General features: G+C 52.2%; 1 protein-coding gene across 5 annotated transcripts in view; it reads right to left on the reverse strand.

Moving 5' to 3' along the window:
* Positions 1–49: 49 nt before the first annotated feature.
* SCLY (selenocysteine lyase) overlaps positions 50–16012 on the reverse strand; it is a 29853-nt gene continuing 13890 nt past the window's right edge. For 4 of the 5 annotated variants that reach the window (XM_017644114.3, XM_017644113.3, XM_073217891.1 and 1 more), the window contains 8 exons: positions 14802–14929; positions 14433–14597; positions 13416–13522; positions 7098–7134; positions 4518–4601; positions 4044–4143; positions 2855–2930; positions 50–1091 (listed from right to left, as the gene is read on the reverse strand). In XM_017644114.3, coding sequence (XP_017499603.3) covers positions 938–1091; positions 2855–2930; positions 4044–4143; positions 4518–4601; positions 7098–7134; positions 13416–13522; positions 14433–14597; positions 14802–14929 — 851 coding nt within the window. In that variant the 3' untranslated portion in view covers positions 50–937. Of the gene's footprint in view, positions 1092–2854; positions 2931–4043; positions 4144–4517; positions 4602–4710; positions 7135–13415; positions 13523–14432; positions 14598–14801; positions 14930–16012 lie in introns of those variants that run through there. The other variant, XM_037009641.2, reaches the window with a different exon arrangement.

Genomic DNA, 16012 nt, shown 5'->3' on the forward strand with positions numbered 1-16012 from the left:
CAGGCACACGAGAACCCCAGGAGAAGCACCCACTCAGTGATCCAATACAAGCACTGAAATCTTTTATGAGTTTATTTAATTTCTGACAATTATTTCCTCAATGTCATCATAAGTTCTTTTCACCTTAAAACCGCACATTACAAGTGTTATTTATTAAAAAGCACTCCTGTGTAACATCTCCATGAGATACACTTGGTGTCAAATAAGCGCTTGTGAAGATACAAGAATCCCTGTGCGAGTAAGATTAGGAAGCTGAGCTGGGGGACTGATTCCCCACCTCGGGGACGTCCCAGCATCACGTACGCAGCCCTCCGCAGCTCAGCTGCCAGTGAGCCCGAGGAAATGACCAAAAGGGAAGAGGCTGGAGGAGCGGGGGGCTCCAGGCAGGGAGGTGCCCAGAGGCCACAGCCTGGTGGTGACAGGCATCCTTGGCCCAGGCAGGGCTGGGAGGTAGGGGATGGCCAGGCAGAGTACAGGGCCTGACCGCCGCCCCACCCACTTGGGAAGGGCCGGACAGGGCCAAGCTGAGGCAGGGAGGCCCACAGGCAGCCAACCTGCTGGGCGAATGACAGGTGCCACGGTCGTAGCAAAATCCAGGTTTCCTATTTTCATGATAGTAATTGGTCATTGATTATAAATACAAGGATTTGATCTTCCACACAAAAGCACACCTCCCAGGAAGGGAGCGCTCCCCACAGGCCCACCCCACTCCCCAGAGGGGAGCATGGACGCAGCCAAAGCACTTCCTTTCAGCCACGCCACTGGGCAGCCAAGGCAGCGGGCCTTAGGTGGGCGTTTGTGTCCCAGTCTGTAAGCACCCCTGCCCTGCGCACGGCCGCACTGCACTGCCCCTCCGCACCCAGACTCTCCTGGGCAAGTTAGGAAGGGTCAGGCGGGCACAGCCCTTGGGGAAGCTTCCTGTGAGGTGCCCTCAGCCCTAGGCCTGGCCCTCCAGCCAGGCCACGGCCTGCTTCAGGTCCTGCACGACCAGGTCCACCTCGGCCCGGGTGGTGCTGCGGCCCACGCTGAGCCGGATGGCATTCTGCGCCACGCCAAAGGGGATGCCAGAGCTCAGCAGCACCGGGGATGGCCTGGAGGGGCGAGGGAGCTGGCATTAGCTGCCTGTCACAGAGGGAGGACCCTGTGCTCCTCGGGGCCCGGGGACAGACACGGCCCTTTCTGTTCCCGACCAGCTTCCCACGCTGGGCTGTGTCCATGGCAGAACCGGGCCTGCTCCCCTCCTCTGCTCTCTGCCAAACACACCTCTAAGCCCGCCCCGCTTCAGGGTCCCTTGTGCTCAGAACTCCTGCACACACAGTGGCCCTTCCCAGCTCGATGAAGACCGCTGGCCACTGCGTCCGGCTAGGCGGGGCGCTGGGTCTGGCTTTCCTTATCTCCAAGGTGGTGACAGGTCGGGGAGATGCATGGCCCCACCTGGCGTGGAGCGCCTTCCTTCCCACGCGCGGCCTGGGAGCTGGGGCTGCCAGGTCATGGCTGTGTTCACAGCTCCTGGCACAGGGCTTTAACATTTATCAACTGAAGACATCAGAAGGTGGCTTTGAAGCTGGGCTGTGTGGCTCATGGCAGTCCTCCAATCCCCAAGCAGGTTCCCCCATCAAGGGGACAGACAGCCGGGGGACCAGCACAGCACAGTATGCTGCCACTGCGGGGCCTGTGAAACCCGTCCAGGTAAATGCCTTTCATCACCTCTGGTCACCGAGCGTCAGAGCCTGAGGCCCCCACAGCCCACTGTGTCCCAGGTGAGAGCAGGACCGGGGTGGGCAGTGACCCGGCCCAGAGCTCTGGCCCCCTCACCCCTCCCAAGTGGGTGGCCTCACCTCCTGTTCCAGGTCACCCCCACTTCCCCCAGCGGCAGTGAGCACCCATCCCCTCACACCCTCACGGGGCCCTCACCGGACGCTCGCTTCTGAGCTGTGCTGCCGGCCCTCCTCGTCCCCATCGGCCCTCCTCTGTGCTGCCCCTGCCAGCTGACCACCCGCCCCAGCTGCCTCGTCTGAGACAGCAGCTGCTCACGTCCCCGTGAGGGGGTGGGGAGTCTCTGCAAGCGGCCCCCTGTGCCCTCCCTCTGCCCTCCAGGCTGGCCTTGGCCTCACAGCTCCCGACGGTGGCTCCGGCTCCGGGCCTCGCCGGTGCCCCACGCAGCCCCTCTGCTATAGGGCGCTGAGGCCCTGAGGAGCTCCCTGTCTGCGCCCCCTCCGTGGCCACACCAGTGCTCCCTCTAGGCGGCCGCCCCACTCCTGTGCTCCTTCGAAGTCCCAGCCAGCCCTGGATGCTAATGGCAGCCTGTTGCCGATCACCCCCGCAGGCCTGCTCCCCCTGCAGCCCAGGCTGCTCCCCCCCTGCACTCCTGTCACTGCTAGCCTAGACGGAGCACCTCTTCCCCCCGTAGAACCTGGCCCCCAGCCCCGCACCCTCCCCTTCTGTCTGTGCCTGGTCCAGGCCCTCACTCTGGCCAACTGGGCCTGCTGTCCCGTGACCCCTCCTGTGCCGAGTGGGGGAGTTTTCTGTAACCCAAATCCAACATGTCATACTCTTCAGAACCCTTGTTTTCCTGAGGATAAAGGGGGCTCCTAGCACTGGCCCCTCTTACCATAGGGGCTTGACCTCCCTGGTCAGGTCCCGACCCTCCCTTAAGCCATGGTCTGCATATCTCCCATCCTAAGGCCTGCTCACGAAGCCCTCACTTCACACGCTGCAGCACCAGCCCCGGCCTGGGATGGCTGGTCCCTTCCTGTGTCCCTCCCAGGCTGCAGGCCACCTGCCCATTCATGACCAGCACCCAGAGCACAGATGTGCCCTGGACACTGGAGCTGAGCACTTGGGGAGCACTTACTGGTCTCCATGGTCCGAGTGGCATGCAGCGCCCACGCTGGCCAGCAGCATCCTGCACTGTGCCAGCACCAAGTGGCCTGAGGAGACAGAGCACATGTCCCTGAGGCAGAGTCCAGGCAGGGTCCCACTTGTCCCTCCCCGTCTGCCTCTCCTCTTCTCTGCTGCAAGTTCTGTGGCTCCCTCCCTGTGCCACCGAACAGTCCCAGTGCATAGGCCCCTCTGCCCACAGGAACCCGAGAAAATGCTTCCTCTCCCGTGGCTGCAGAAGAGTAGACACTGGTGCCTCGTAAGACTGGCCATGAGATGGTCATTTCTGATCAGCTGCCTAGTAAGACACTCAGAATTCTGATAACCTGCCTTGCTTGATAATTTGTTGTCCTGAGAGTAATACTTAAATTCACATCCATGCTTCCTAAAGGCAGAGAGACCTGGGAGCTAGAAGGCACTTCCCTCTTTTATAAGCTCAGAGATTAAATACATAGAGTGGTCACTGCTGATTTAATCATGATGAGACGCTGTCTCATTTAAGTGAACACAGGTCACCACGGACAGGTGTCCCCGACAAAAAGGGGCAGATGACAGCGGAGCTTTCTCCCCACGGCAGGAGCTCTGGAGGGATGGGGCAGGCAGCCATGCTCCCGTCCCTCAAGAATGTGGCAGCGACAGCTGCTGGCCCTCCTCACAGCCCCAGGAAGCCACCGCCTCTGTCACTCACCTTGGAAGACAGACGAGGCGATGGCCTCGCCCTGGAAGTGGGTGCCGCCCTGCAGACGCACCGCCCCGCACTCCTGGGCTGCAGCGCCCCTCCCAGTGAAGCACGTTGGTCAGCCTGGACCTCATCCCATTTTCTACCGTTTCCCGCATGGGAGGGTGGCACGGCCATGGGCCCACGTGAAGCCCAGGGACCTGCGTGTCATCCTCACCAGGGCCTGGCCTCCAATTTGCCCTCATCCTCCTAAGATACACGTAAAAGCTGCTGATGGAAAGGGACCAACAAGCCTACGATTTACTTCACTTTCTCTCTTTTCCTAACAGCTTTTGTGTGGGTGCTACCCAGGCACAAGGGCCAAGCAGCACTGTGCCCAAGCAGGGGCACCTCGAGCACTGGCGAGGCAGCTTGGCTCAGCCCCACGGAGCCCCATGGCACAGGTGTGCGCTGCTCACAGACACCAGCAGGGGCCAGGCCTCACCTCGGAGCAGGGGTCCCCGGATGGAAAAGTTGCATGTGTTGGGCAGCCGCTCTGTCCCTGGAAACTGGCTGTTCAGATGGATTCTTCCATCAAATTCAGCCTGCAAAGTCCATGGGATATTCAGTGACAGCTTCCAGCCTCCGTGCCCCGTGTCCAGCCCGACTGTTTGAACTTTTCTGGGAAACAAAGCCTCAACATATGACGTAATCATCTCAGCGCTGGGCATCTGCCTGAACAGCTGTGGGGACTGGCCAGGTAAGCAAAGGTGAGGAGAAAAAAGTTCCAAATACACGTGCTCTCCTAGGCCCGGCCCCAAAATCCAGTAGCTATGGAGTTAGTTTTTATCATGTGTCAGGGAAAAATGTCACCCACTTGGCGGGGGCTCCTAACTCAGGCTCCCCAGGGCTCCCCGCCAGCCCAGGCTCCTCGCAGAAGGAAGGCCGCCAGCTGCCCCGCCCATGCCACCGCGCTCACCACCAGCCGCTCCTCCAGGTAGTCGCGGATGCCCCTCATGTGCGCCTCGTAGGCCTCACAGTTCTCCATCACCAGCTCGGCGGCCTGGGGACATGGGGTGGCACAGCGGGGAAGCCCATTCAACACCACACGGGGCAGCAAAGCAGCACAAACAGCAGCGGCGACTCCAACGGCTCGTTTCCTGGGGCTTATGAACAGACGGTGTTGACGGTTCAAGGGGAGCTGAAGGGACGGGGCTGCGGTACGTGCTCAGGGGCCCTTATCTCCATGCGGACAGCAGCTCTCTTCACCAGGCACCAAGGTGCAGGGCAGGGTGGAGGGAAGATGGCATGCAGAACGGGAGGGTGCTGCACACAAAGGCAGCCACCAACATTCAAGGCCATGTGGGAGGGACAGGTACCAACCCTGGACCGAGTGGGCGAGGGCACCGGGCTGCAGAGGCCCTGTGACAGGTGGGATCTGAACCCATGTGCAACAGGGCAATGCTCAGGCTTTGAGAAAGGGGTGAGGTCACCTGATTTGTGTGCTTAATGGCCATTCCAGATGCTGTGTGGAGGATGGAAGACTGTGGTGGGTGTCCAGCCCAACCCGGGGGGTGACATTGCTCTGAATGTGGGCAAGAGGCCAGAACACACAGGACTGGCTGTTACATCTGGTGCAGGGAACAAGGTCAAGGGCATCTCACCAATTTCAGAAGTGAGAACCTGGGTGGCAGAGGCACTATAGGGACAGAGGCACGTCGTGGACCCAGAGGCAATGTCAGCAGGTGGGGCTGTGGGTCCTCCGGGAGGTCAGGACCTGCCCTGAGATGTTGTCCAAAGACCTAACACTGGCTGCTGTTAGAGCCACGAGGAGCCTCCGTGGGGCCATGCAGAGGAGGCTGGGAGGGCACCCAGGAGGCCTGCCAGCAGGTGGGGAGGCAGAGAAGGAACAGCCAGGGCGGAGGGCAGGCAAGCAGCCAGCAGCCAGCATGATGACATGATGGTGCCCGGGGACCTCCTCGGCAAGTCTCAAAGGCGAGGAAGGAGCAAGACTGTGTCTGGGAGGGAGGGGGTGGGGGCGGGCGGGCCCTCCCGGGCCCTCCCAGGGCAGAGACACTGGCAAGAATGTTTGGAGGCAATGTCTCAGGGAAGCAGTTTTAAACACTGGGAAACGTTCTAGTGAGGAGGGACATGACACAGCGGGAGGGGCTCCCGGGGAAGGGGCAGGAAGCCCAGAGACCTTTACTTGGCCTGGGCAGTGCCAGCATGCCTCTCCTGGAGAAGTGACCTCGGAGAGACACGCACAGGCTGGGGCCAGGCTGGGCAAGGACCGGGGCGAGACGACAGTACGCCCCCAAGTGATGGCAGGGTCAGAGGGTCTGGGCACAGGTGTGCCACCAGGAGGAGTAAAGGGCCCAGGGCTTGGGCTGAGGTGCCTGCGCTCAGCGGCCACCACCCCGTCCTCACAAGGACTCGGGACTCTGCTCCTGCAGGGAGGGCGGGGCTCGGGGAGGCGGAGAAACTTGGTCCAGGAACAAGCAAACGCAGGGGCCTGACATTTCTCTTGGTTGTCATAACATCACTGTATTTTTTCCATTAGAAGAGTCTGGAAGATGCGTCCCCTTAAATGCCAAGCATGTCAAGTGCAACCCATTTTACAGAGCTCAGAACTGTCATGAGGCTTCTCCTCATAGCAGTCCATAAACCGGGGTCCTCAACACGACCCTCTAAAGCCCTGGATACCTGGGAAAGCTGCTGGGGAAATGGATCTTGAAAATAGAAAATGCATATATTGGCGTCTGCTTGGTTTCTGGCATAGGGCTCCCGAAACCCTGGTAATTTCCTAAGTGGTAAGAACCCCAGGGGTGTCTCTTGTTCTGTATTTGCACTTTGATTCTGACACAGAGCTCCTAAAACCCTTGGAAGGTCTCAGGTGACTAGCGTCTTGTTCTAATGCTGCACCTCTGGGCGGGCTCCTGCACGGCTTGGGGTGGGGCTGGTCTCAGCAAGACCAGGCCAGGATTAGAAGCTTGGAATTCTCAGCCCCAAAAAGGGAGAGGGCCTGCAAGTGGAGTAAATGATGGGTGGAAGCCTCCATAAAGTCCCCACCAGACTGGCTGGGACACCTTCTGGGCTGTGAACACGCAGAGGTGCTGGGAGGGCGCCTGCCCTGCACGTCTCTTCCATGTGGATGTCTGTACCCCTCAGCACGTCCTTTCACAATAGACAGGTGAGCTGGTGAGCTCTGTCAAGTTTCCCAGTGAATTAAACCTGAGATGGAGCTCGTGGGAACCTCTGGTTTGTAGCTGGTTGGTCAGAGCACAGGTGACAGCCTGGACTTGGGCTGGCACAGGGAAGGATGTCTTTGGGACTGAGCCCTTCACCTGTGGGGTCTGACGCCATCTCCAGGTGGACGGTGTGAGAAGTGAGTGAAATGGCAGGCCAGCCAGTTGGGGGTCACAGAATTGCACGGTGGGGCCGTCCCACACAGCTGGTGTTGGAGGTGTGTGTGCCAGAAAAGGGACACAGGGGGAAGGCTGAGGTTCCCCCAGCAACAGGCAAAGCAGTTGCTTCCTCTGCCCAAGCTCGCCAGGCTCACCTTCCCAAGGCCGGCAATCATCGGGGTGTTCTCTGTCCTGTAAGAGACAGAATCCCTTATTCAATCCCATTTCCATGCAAAGCAATTAGCGAACATCCCAGAAGGCAATCCTGTCTCATGAAAGTCATGTGTTCAAAGAAAAACAAAATCACACTAACATCTTTCCTAACAGGTGCCAAGTGGCCGCCTCAACGGGCAGCTGCAGGCCTCCAGCCCCTCCATGCAGTGTCCTGTGCTGGCCCGGAGACCAGCACCACCACCCACTGTGAGCAATATATTTTGGGTGTCCACAATGACAATTCTATCTGGACCCTTTTGCTATCCAGGAGAAACCCCTCTTCTGACCTCAGCCCCTTTGGGCCCCGCACTGTTCCCTGCAGCTGACGTTTCATCTGAAACCTCCCAACTGTATATTCGGGATGAAGCTTCGTAACAGAGATTGGGGCACAGTAGGTGTGCAGGTGTGTGGGGGGCCAGGAAAGGGCCCAGAGAACCTGAGGCAATGGCTCTCATACACTGACCTCAAAAACTGGAAAACACAACTCTATTTTCAGGAAAAACAAAATAAAACATTAACTCAATGATTTGCTTAATTTTAAGTTTTAGCTAAATAAATTTTCTCAAGCCTTGGGAGCTGGAGACTGCTTGTTAAACAACAATAACAAGGTAAGTGGCCACCCAGCACAGGGCACACAGGAGCCGAGATCCTGCTGCGCTTCCGGGGACCAGTCTGTCTGACACCTGGGGGTGCTCCGGGAGAACCAGGAGCTCTGGGCGGTGATGCAGAGGCCCGGGCCTTGTCCCCAGCCCGGATTCCTCTGCCAGCTGTGGGATCCCAGTGGCATCCCCTCTCTGACCCCACCCTCCTCACTGTAGGACGACACAGTCAGACTAGGAGCATCTGCTGATGGTCTGTGACCTAAAACTCCCCAGAGGGGCCTCCGGGGTGGAAGAGCTGGGACCCCACGTAGCACCAGGTGCCCCCCTGCCCCAGCCCATCCTGTCAGGCCTATCCCACCCCCACTCTCCCTCCTCCGGGGTACCCAGCCAGCTGTCCTCTGCCTCCACCCAGAGCAGTGCAAACCCTGCCTCTCTGGACACCACACTGAGCCGAGGGCTCCTGGGACACCTGCTGGTCTGCTGCTGATGATTCGTAAACCTTTTATTTGAGATCATGTGTAGATTCACATGCGGTTTAAGAATTAACAGACATCCTGTGCGTCGTTCACTCAGTTTCCCCCAAGTAACACTGCATTACGCTCTCACAGCCAGGACAAGACCCAGGGCATGTCCACGACCACAGAGAGCCTCAGAGAGGCTTTTATAATCGCACCCACTCCCTTCCCCGCCCTGTCGCTGTAAGTCTGTCATTTCAGGAGCGTTACATAAACGGGATATACGTCCATACCTTTGGGGATAGGCTTTCCATTCACCGTAGTTCTCTGGAGACTCTAGCGGGCTGCTTTACGCATCAGGTCATCCCCTTCCATCACTGAGTGGGGGGCCCTGGATTTTGTGCCACACGTGTCAAACCATTCGCTCACTGAAGGACATCTGGGTTGTCTGCAGTTTGCGGCATCATGAGCCCAGCTGCTCTACACATTTGTACACAGGTTTTGGTGTGAATGTAGCTCTTCATTTCTCTGGGATAAATATCCAAGGGTGAAATTCCCAGGTTGCTCAGCAGTCACATATTTAGTTTTTGAAGAATCTGCCAAACTGTTTTGCAGAGCAGCTGTACCATTTTACATTCCCACCAGCAACTGGTCTTGTTTCTCTGCATCCTCACCAGCATTTGGCGGTGCCAGTTTTTTACTTTAGCTATTTTGATAGTGTGGAGTGATCTCTCACTGTGGTTTTAATTTGCATTTGCCTAATAGCTAATGATGTTGAACATCTTTTCATGTGCTGATTTGCTATCTGTGTATCGACTTTGGTAAAATGTCTGTTCACATTTTTTTGCCCATTTTCTGACTGAATTGTTGTTGCTGTTGAGTTTTGAGAGTTCTTTGTATATTCTAGATACTAATCCTTTGTCAGATCTGTCATTTGAAAATATTTCCTCTTACCTAGTAGCTTGTCTTTTCATCCTCTTGAAGTCTTTTGTAGGCCAAAAGTTTTAAATTTTGATGAACTTCAATTTGTCAATTTTTCCTTTTATGAATGCATTTGGTGTCAAGTCTAAGAACTCTTTGCCTGGCCCTAGAGCCTGAATATTTTTTTTCCTAAAAGTTTTACAGTCTATGTTTTCATTTAAGTTCATAATCTATTTTGAGTTAACATCTTGCAAGGTGTGAGACCTTCTACACTGTTGAGTAAATATGAGAGGGACATTCTTGGCTTGCTCCTAATCATGGGGGTAAAACATTCAAGGTTTCACCTTTTCACTTTGAGCATGATGTTAGCTGTAGGCTTTTTATAGATGCTTTTTTCAAGTTGAAGAAGTTCTTCTATAGTCATATTATTGAGTAATGAATTAATGTTACATTTTATTAAATGCTTTTTCTACACCAAATAATATGATGCTATTTTTTTTTTAAATATGCTGGATTACACTGGTTTTTGAATAAACCAGCCTTGCATCCCTGGAACAAACTCCACTTCATCATGGTGTATAAATTATTTGTATATATTGCTGAATTCCATTGGCTAATATTTTGTTAGATATTTCCACATCTAAATTCATGAGGAATATTTGGTCTAAGTTTTATTTTTTGTACCACTTTTTATTGTGGTATCAATTCATGAATTGAGAAGTGTTCCCTCCTTTTCTATTTTCTCAAAAAGATTACACAGAAATAGTGTCACTTCTTTAAATGTTTGGTAGGATTCTCCCATGAGACTATCTGGACCTGGACACTTCTTTTTGGGGAGTTATGCAATCAATTTCCTAATAGTTACAGAGCTTTTCAAATGATCTAATTTTAGGTGAGCTGTAATACTTTGTTTTTTGATGAAATGGTCCACCTCATCCGAGTTGTCAAATTCATGTGTGTAAGACTGTTTGTAGCGTTCCCTTCCCTTATTATCCTTTTGATGTCTGTAGGGTCTGTATGATATCCCATTTCATTCTTGATACTGGAAGTTTGTTTCTTTTTTCCTTTGTCAGTCTTACTTGAGAATTGTCAATTTTATCAATATTTTCAAAAGCCAACTCTTTTGTTTCATTGACTTTTAAAAAAATCATCTTTGTTTTCAATTTTATTGATTTCTCTTCTCACCTTTATTATTTCCTTCCTTCTCTTTGCGGTGGGTTTATTTTGTTCTATCTTCTAGGTTCTTCAGGTCAGAGTGTAGATTGACCTGAGATTCTTCCTCTTTCTAATGAGCAGTTAGTGCTATAAATTTCCCTCTCGGCAGTGCTTTAGCTGTGTCTCACACATTTTGATAAACTGCATTTTCATTCATCTTAAGGTCCTTAATTCTTCTGAGACTTCCTCTATGATCCATGGTTTATTTAGAAGTGTGTTATTTGTTTCTAAGTGTTTGGAGATTTTCACATTACCTTCCACTTACTGATTTCTGGTTTGATTCTATTCTGGTGAGACACACTCTGTATGATATCAGTTCTTTAAATGTACTGAGCTTTGTCTAATGGCACAGGATATGGTCTATTTTATTCCTATTCCTATTATATTCTATGGCATTTGAAAATAACGTGTATTTTGCAGTTGTTGGATGGAGTGTTCTAAACATGTCAATTAGGTCTTCTTGGTTGATGAGTGGCATCAAGTGTTCTGTATCTTGATTTTTTGATTTGTTACTCTAACCACTGTTGAGGGATGGGTACTGAAGTAGCCAACTGTAATTGTGGATTTGTCTTTTTTCAGTTCAATCAGTTTTTGTCTCACATATTTTACAGCTCTATTGCTTAGTGCACCAACATTTAGGAATGTTTTGTTTTCTTGGTGGACTCTTTTATTATTATATAATGTCCCCTCTCTGTCTTTGGTAATTTTTTTGCTCTGGGGTCTCCTTTTAGCCTGCCTCTACCACTATATTTGAAGTGAGTTACTTGAAGACAAAATATAGTTGGTTAGTTTTAAAAAATTCACTCTGTAAGTCTCTGCTTTTAATTGGTGTATTTAGACCATTTACATTTAATGTAATTATTGATGTTATTAGGGCTTAAGACAGCCATCTTTTTGTTTCTGTTTGTTGTTTTTATTTGTTTCTTTTTTCTACAGTTCTCTGGGTTACTTGAACATTTTTCAGAAGTTCAAGTGAAGAACAGAAACCTTTTACATCCCTTTTCCCTCCGCCATTTATAATTATCTTCAATTATTTCTCCCACACACATTTTGAACCATGTCAGACAGTGCTCTGATTTTTTGCTGAAGTCATTAAGCATAATTTAGAAAATTCAAGAGCAGAAGGAAGCCCATTTACCCATATTTTTGCTAACCATGTCCTTTCTTTCCAATGTTCCAAGTTTCCTTCTTTTACTGTTTCTTTTCTGTTTAAAATAATTTCCTTTGGTCATTTTTAGCATAGATTGTCTGGTGACAGATTCTGTTAATTTTCTTTCATTTGAAAATGTCTTGGTTTCCCTCTCATTCTTGAAGGATATTTCTGCTGTATATATGATTCTGGCTTGACAGTTTTCTTTGAGCACTTGAAAAACATTGTGCCTCTTCTTTCTGGTCTCCATGGTTTTTGATGAGAAGTCAACTGTCATTCAAATTACTTTTCTGCTATAGGTAAGGTGTCATTTTTTTCCCCCTCTGGCTGTTTTAAAGATTTTCCATCTTTCATTTTCATAAGTTTAGTTATATGTCTTGACATGGATTTATTTTACCTGTCAGGCACTTGTTCAGCTTCTTGAATCTGTAGTTGTGTGTCTCTTACCAAATTTGGGAAGTTTTCAGCCATTGTTTTTTCAAGTTCTTCTTCGTGCCACCCTTTCTCCTCTCCAGAACAGCAATGAGATGAATGTTTGCTCTTCTGTCACATCCCCACAGGTCCCTGGGGCAAGGTTCCATTTCTTTTTTATTCTGGTTTATATCCTTGCTGTTTAGATGAGGTGATTCTGTCATCCTACCTTTCAGTTCATTGACTCTTTCCTCTGCGGCCTCTGTCGCGCTGCTGAGCTCATCCACTCAGCTTTTTCGGTTGTTGTAGCTTTTAGTTCTAAACTTTCCATTCAGTTCTTCTGTACATTTTTTTCTTTGCTTACACTTTCATTTTTTCAAAGTGCGTTCATAACTGTTCACTGAAAGCCTTTGAATTGTGTCTGCCTTAAAATCACTGTCAGGTAATCCTAACACCTTTGTCATCTCAGAGTTGGCATCTACTGATTGTCTTTTTTCATTCTATTTAAGATCTTTCTGGTTCCCAGTATAATGAGTATTTTTTGGATGAAACCTGGATGCTTTTGTATTATGGGAGTATGGGTGGTGCTTAACCCTTTTGTTTCAGCTGGCCTCCTCTGACACTGCTCTGGTAGGGCTAGCTCGTTACTGCCAGGTGGAGGGGGAAGCCCAGGTTTCCTATCTGGCCTGTGCTGACATCCAAGGGAAGGACACACCTTGTTAGTGATGGGTTACAAGGCCAGGCTCCCCATGTAGTCTCCGCTGACACTGTGATGGGGGTGGCTCATTATTGGCCGGTAAGGGCTAAAGTCCTGGCTCCCTACCAGTATCTCTGACACACCCAATGAAGGTGTAGGGGCGTCTTGTCACAGCCTGTGCAGATGGAAGTCCAGGCTCCCCACTTTGCGTCTGCTGACATGGGTGGGGGTGGCAGTTTACCTTGTGGTGACTGGCTGGAGTAAAGCAGGTATTGCCTAGAAGTTCTGTTTTTCTAGGCTGTCCCTGTCCCAGTCCCCTGGCTAGAGAGAGCAGGCTGTGGGTGGGCGTTGGTGTTCCTGAGTTGCTGGCTTCATTAGCTCCACGTCTGGGAGGGAGAAGGCAAGAGGAAACCCAAGGACCCCACCACTGTGTAGTTCTATTTCTCCCTCTGTTACGAAGTTTCTGACACTGTGCGTGGTGCTGGCACCACCTCATTCCCTGGTTAACGCATCACTGTACATAGCGGGGAACAAGGGTCTTCAGAAAGGAAACCAGGTGCTCCTCTGTGGACCTGCTCATCCCAGTCAAGAAGCTGCGCATCACAGCCAGGGGGGCCCCGGCTCTGACTCATCCCCCAAGAGACTGCAGCTCTGAGAGGCCTTGGTGCAGAATTCACCGGTCGAGCCCCTGCTGGTTCAGTGGAGGTGGAGACTGTCTGTTACAGTGCTTCCAAGAGACAAAGAAAAGCCACTACCCTCCAAACCAATAGCACGGCCAGTGGGTCAGACTTCATTAACCTCCAGCTTACCCTGGCCTGAAATTCCGCTCCTGTCCACCTCCGAACAGCATAGGGTACAGAGGGATGAGCTCACCAAGCCCTCGGACGTAGAGTGCTCCAATCCTGGGACCATAGAACTGAAAGGACAAGCCAGCCATTCATTCAGTAAGAGCCTCTGAGGACCTGCGCTCTGTGTGTGCTGAATGCTCAGAGGCCCAGAGAGAAGCCGTCTGTTATGGACGAGCCCCACCCCCACTGTCAGTCACAGGAGCCTTCGGGGTGCGGGGCAGAGCCTGGGCTCCATTCCCACATCCGTGGCCACAGACCTACTCTGCACATCACGTGATAGAATTTGTTAAAGAAGAGGAGCTGGCACTTGAGAGAGCCGAGGGCTCTTCCTGGACATGCCTCCGTGTTTTCAGTTCCATGTCCTGCGAGACTTGTAAGTGCCACAGCGTCAGGCCGGCACGTGACTCCCCTGGAACCGGTCTGAACCCTGTGCTTCAGGACAGAGCACTACGAGTATTTCAGGCTCTCGTCAGCTGCCAGAAGGATGAGCACAGCTTCAGAGCATCAGCCGCTTCCCCTATTCCACCTTAAAGGTAAGAATCACTAAAACCAAACTTTCACATTCAGGAGCCACACTTCAGATCAAGTTAAAGAAAGCAACCATTTCTTGAACCCACACCTTCTGTCCTTGGAGTGGGGGTCTGAGTGGGCTGCTGAGGGGTCTGCACACTCTCTGCCCACTGCAGAGGACGCTTACTACCTGACTAAACCCACCTGCCTCACAACAACTCACCTGAGACCGCACCGCCCTCCCGCAGCCTGGCCTGGGTGCCCCTTCTGCCCCATGTGGGTTGGGGGGCCCCGTCAGCCCTGTCATGGAGCTTGTCAAATGGCGTCCAGCTACTGCTGGTCTTCCCTTAAGCTCCTGCGGGCCCCGCACTTGCTTGGCAGTGCTGCACGCTGAGCATGGTGAGCGGTGAGCCCCGGGGTCGCCAGGGCCTCTTCCCCGCCGGGAGGGAAGTGGCTCTGCAGACGCACCTTGTGCCCCACGATTGTCAGGAAGTCCACGCCCAGGTCCTCCACGTCCACACGCCTTTTCCCCAACGCCTGCGCAGCGTCCGTGTGCAGGAAAACGAGAGGCAGCCCAGAAGCGGCCCGCCTCCGGTTCTCGGCTTTAATTCGCTGACTGATTTCAGCTATGGGCTAAAGTGGGGAAAATAGGCAGTTGAGGGTGTTGCTTTGATTGGATGAAAACGGAGTGAAAGAAATAAGGATCTGTTACTGAGGGCAATGAAAGTTACAAATTGAAGAAAAAACAAGAGGCCCCAGTGGAGAAGCATGAGGACGCCAGAACCTGGGGCCCTTTTCTGCCCCCCAGATTGTTTTTAAAAAGGTCAAGTGACTCACCATGATGACGCCGGTCTCATTATTCGCCAGCATGACAGTCACGAGGCACGTGGATGGGCGGACAGCCGCCAGGATGTCCTCAGCCTCAGCCCGCCCATTCACCTTGGACACTGGGACAAAGGTGACCTCTGAGGCATAAACACAGGTGCTGAGGTTAATCCCACAGTGTGACCTCTCTTGACAGTCCATTAGGTACAGCTTAATGAAAGCTTTCTCCACCATTAAAAAAAGCATTTATTCTAAAAGTTCAGAAAACTATGAAGAAGGAATATAAGCCACCCATTATCACCCTGCCTGGAAGTAATCGGCCTGAACGTTTCCCTCATGCAGCAGCAGGTGGTGGGGTTCTCCCGTGCACGGGCTCCCCACTGCTGCCGAGGGCCCCCACTGGAGGGGCTGTGAGCTCCTGACAGCATTCCACTGCGCCAAGCACCTAACACTGAGCCAACATTTGTTAAGCGCTACTATGTGGCAGGCTCTTACAGTCTTTCTACTGCAGATGGAAAATAAGTGGTAGTGACTAAACTGAGGCTTTGGTTTAAAATGGTGGGGGACATACACACCTACTTTCCCTCAAGGTCCCACTGAGATGAGAGAACAGCTGCATTTCTAAACAAGGGGTTTCACCTGTGGACAAGGAATTTTGAGGAAACCCCATGATATGGAAAGACAATAATATCAGATTCACAGTAACAGGAAAAACCACTCAGAATGTTAACAGGAGAAAACATACTCCATAAGAAGGGTACAGGGATGCAGGGACCACCTGGGTTCAGGGTGCATGGTGCACAGGGCAGAGTGGGAGCTGACTGCTCAGGTGGGTGCGGACTGGGTTCCCACGTCCGAGCATCCTCCCCCCTCACATGCAGCAAGAGGGTGGCAGCGGCACTGGCAGTGTCTGAGAAAGAGCAAGGTATGCCCAAGAGAGGGATGGGAGGCCAGGGGAGGGGCAGAGGAGAGAAGGGCAGAGCTCACGCCTCCTCTCAGGACTCAAAGGGGGGCCAAGGGAAGGCGGTCTTCTTATGAAGGACGTGAAAAGATGCTCAATGACGTTTGCCATCGAGGAGATGCAAATTAAAACCACAGTGAGAAACCACCTCGCACCCCCAGGATGGCTATAATAAAGAATACAGGCAATAACTAATGTTGGTGAGGATATGGAGAATTTGGACCCTCATGCACTGCTGGGAAATGTAAATTGTGCAGAATAT

The sequence above is a fragment of the Manis javanica genome, chromosome 12, assembly GCF_040802235.1.
Source record: "Manis javanica isolate MJ-LG chromosome 12, MJ_LKY, whole genome shotgun sequence".
NCBI classification, from domain to species: Eukaryota; Metazoa; Chordata; class Mammalia; order Pholidota; family Manidae; genus Manis; species Manis javanica.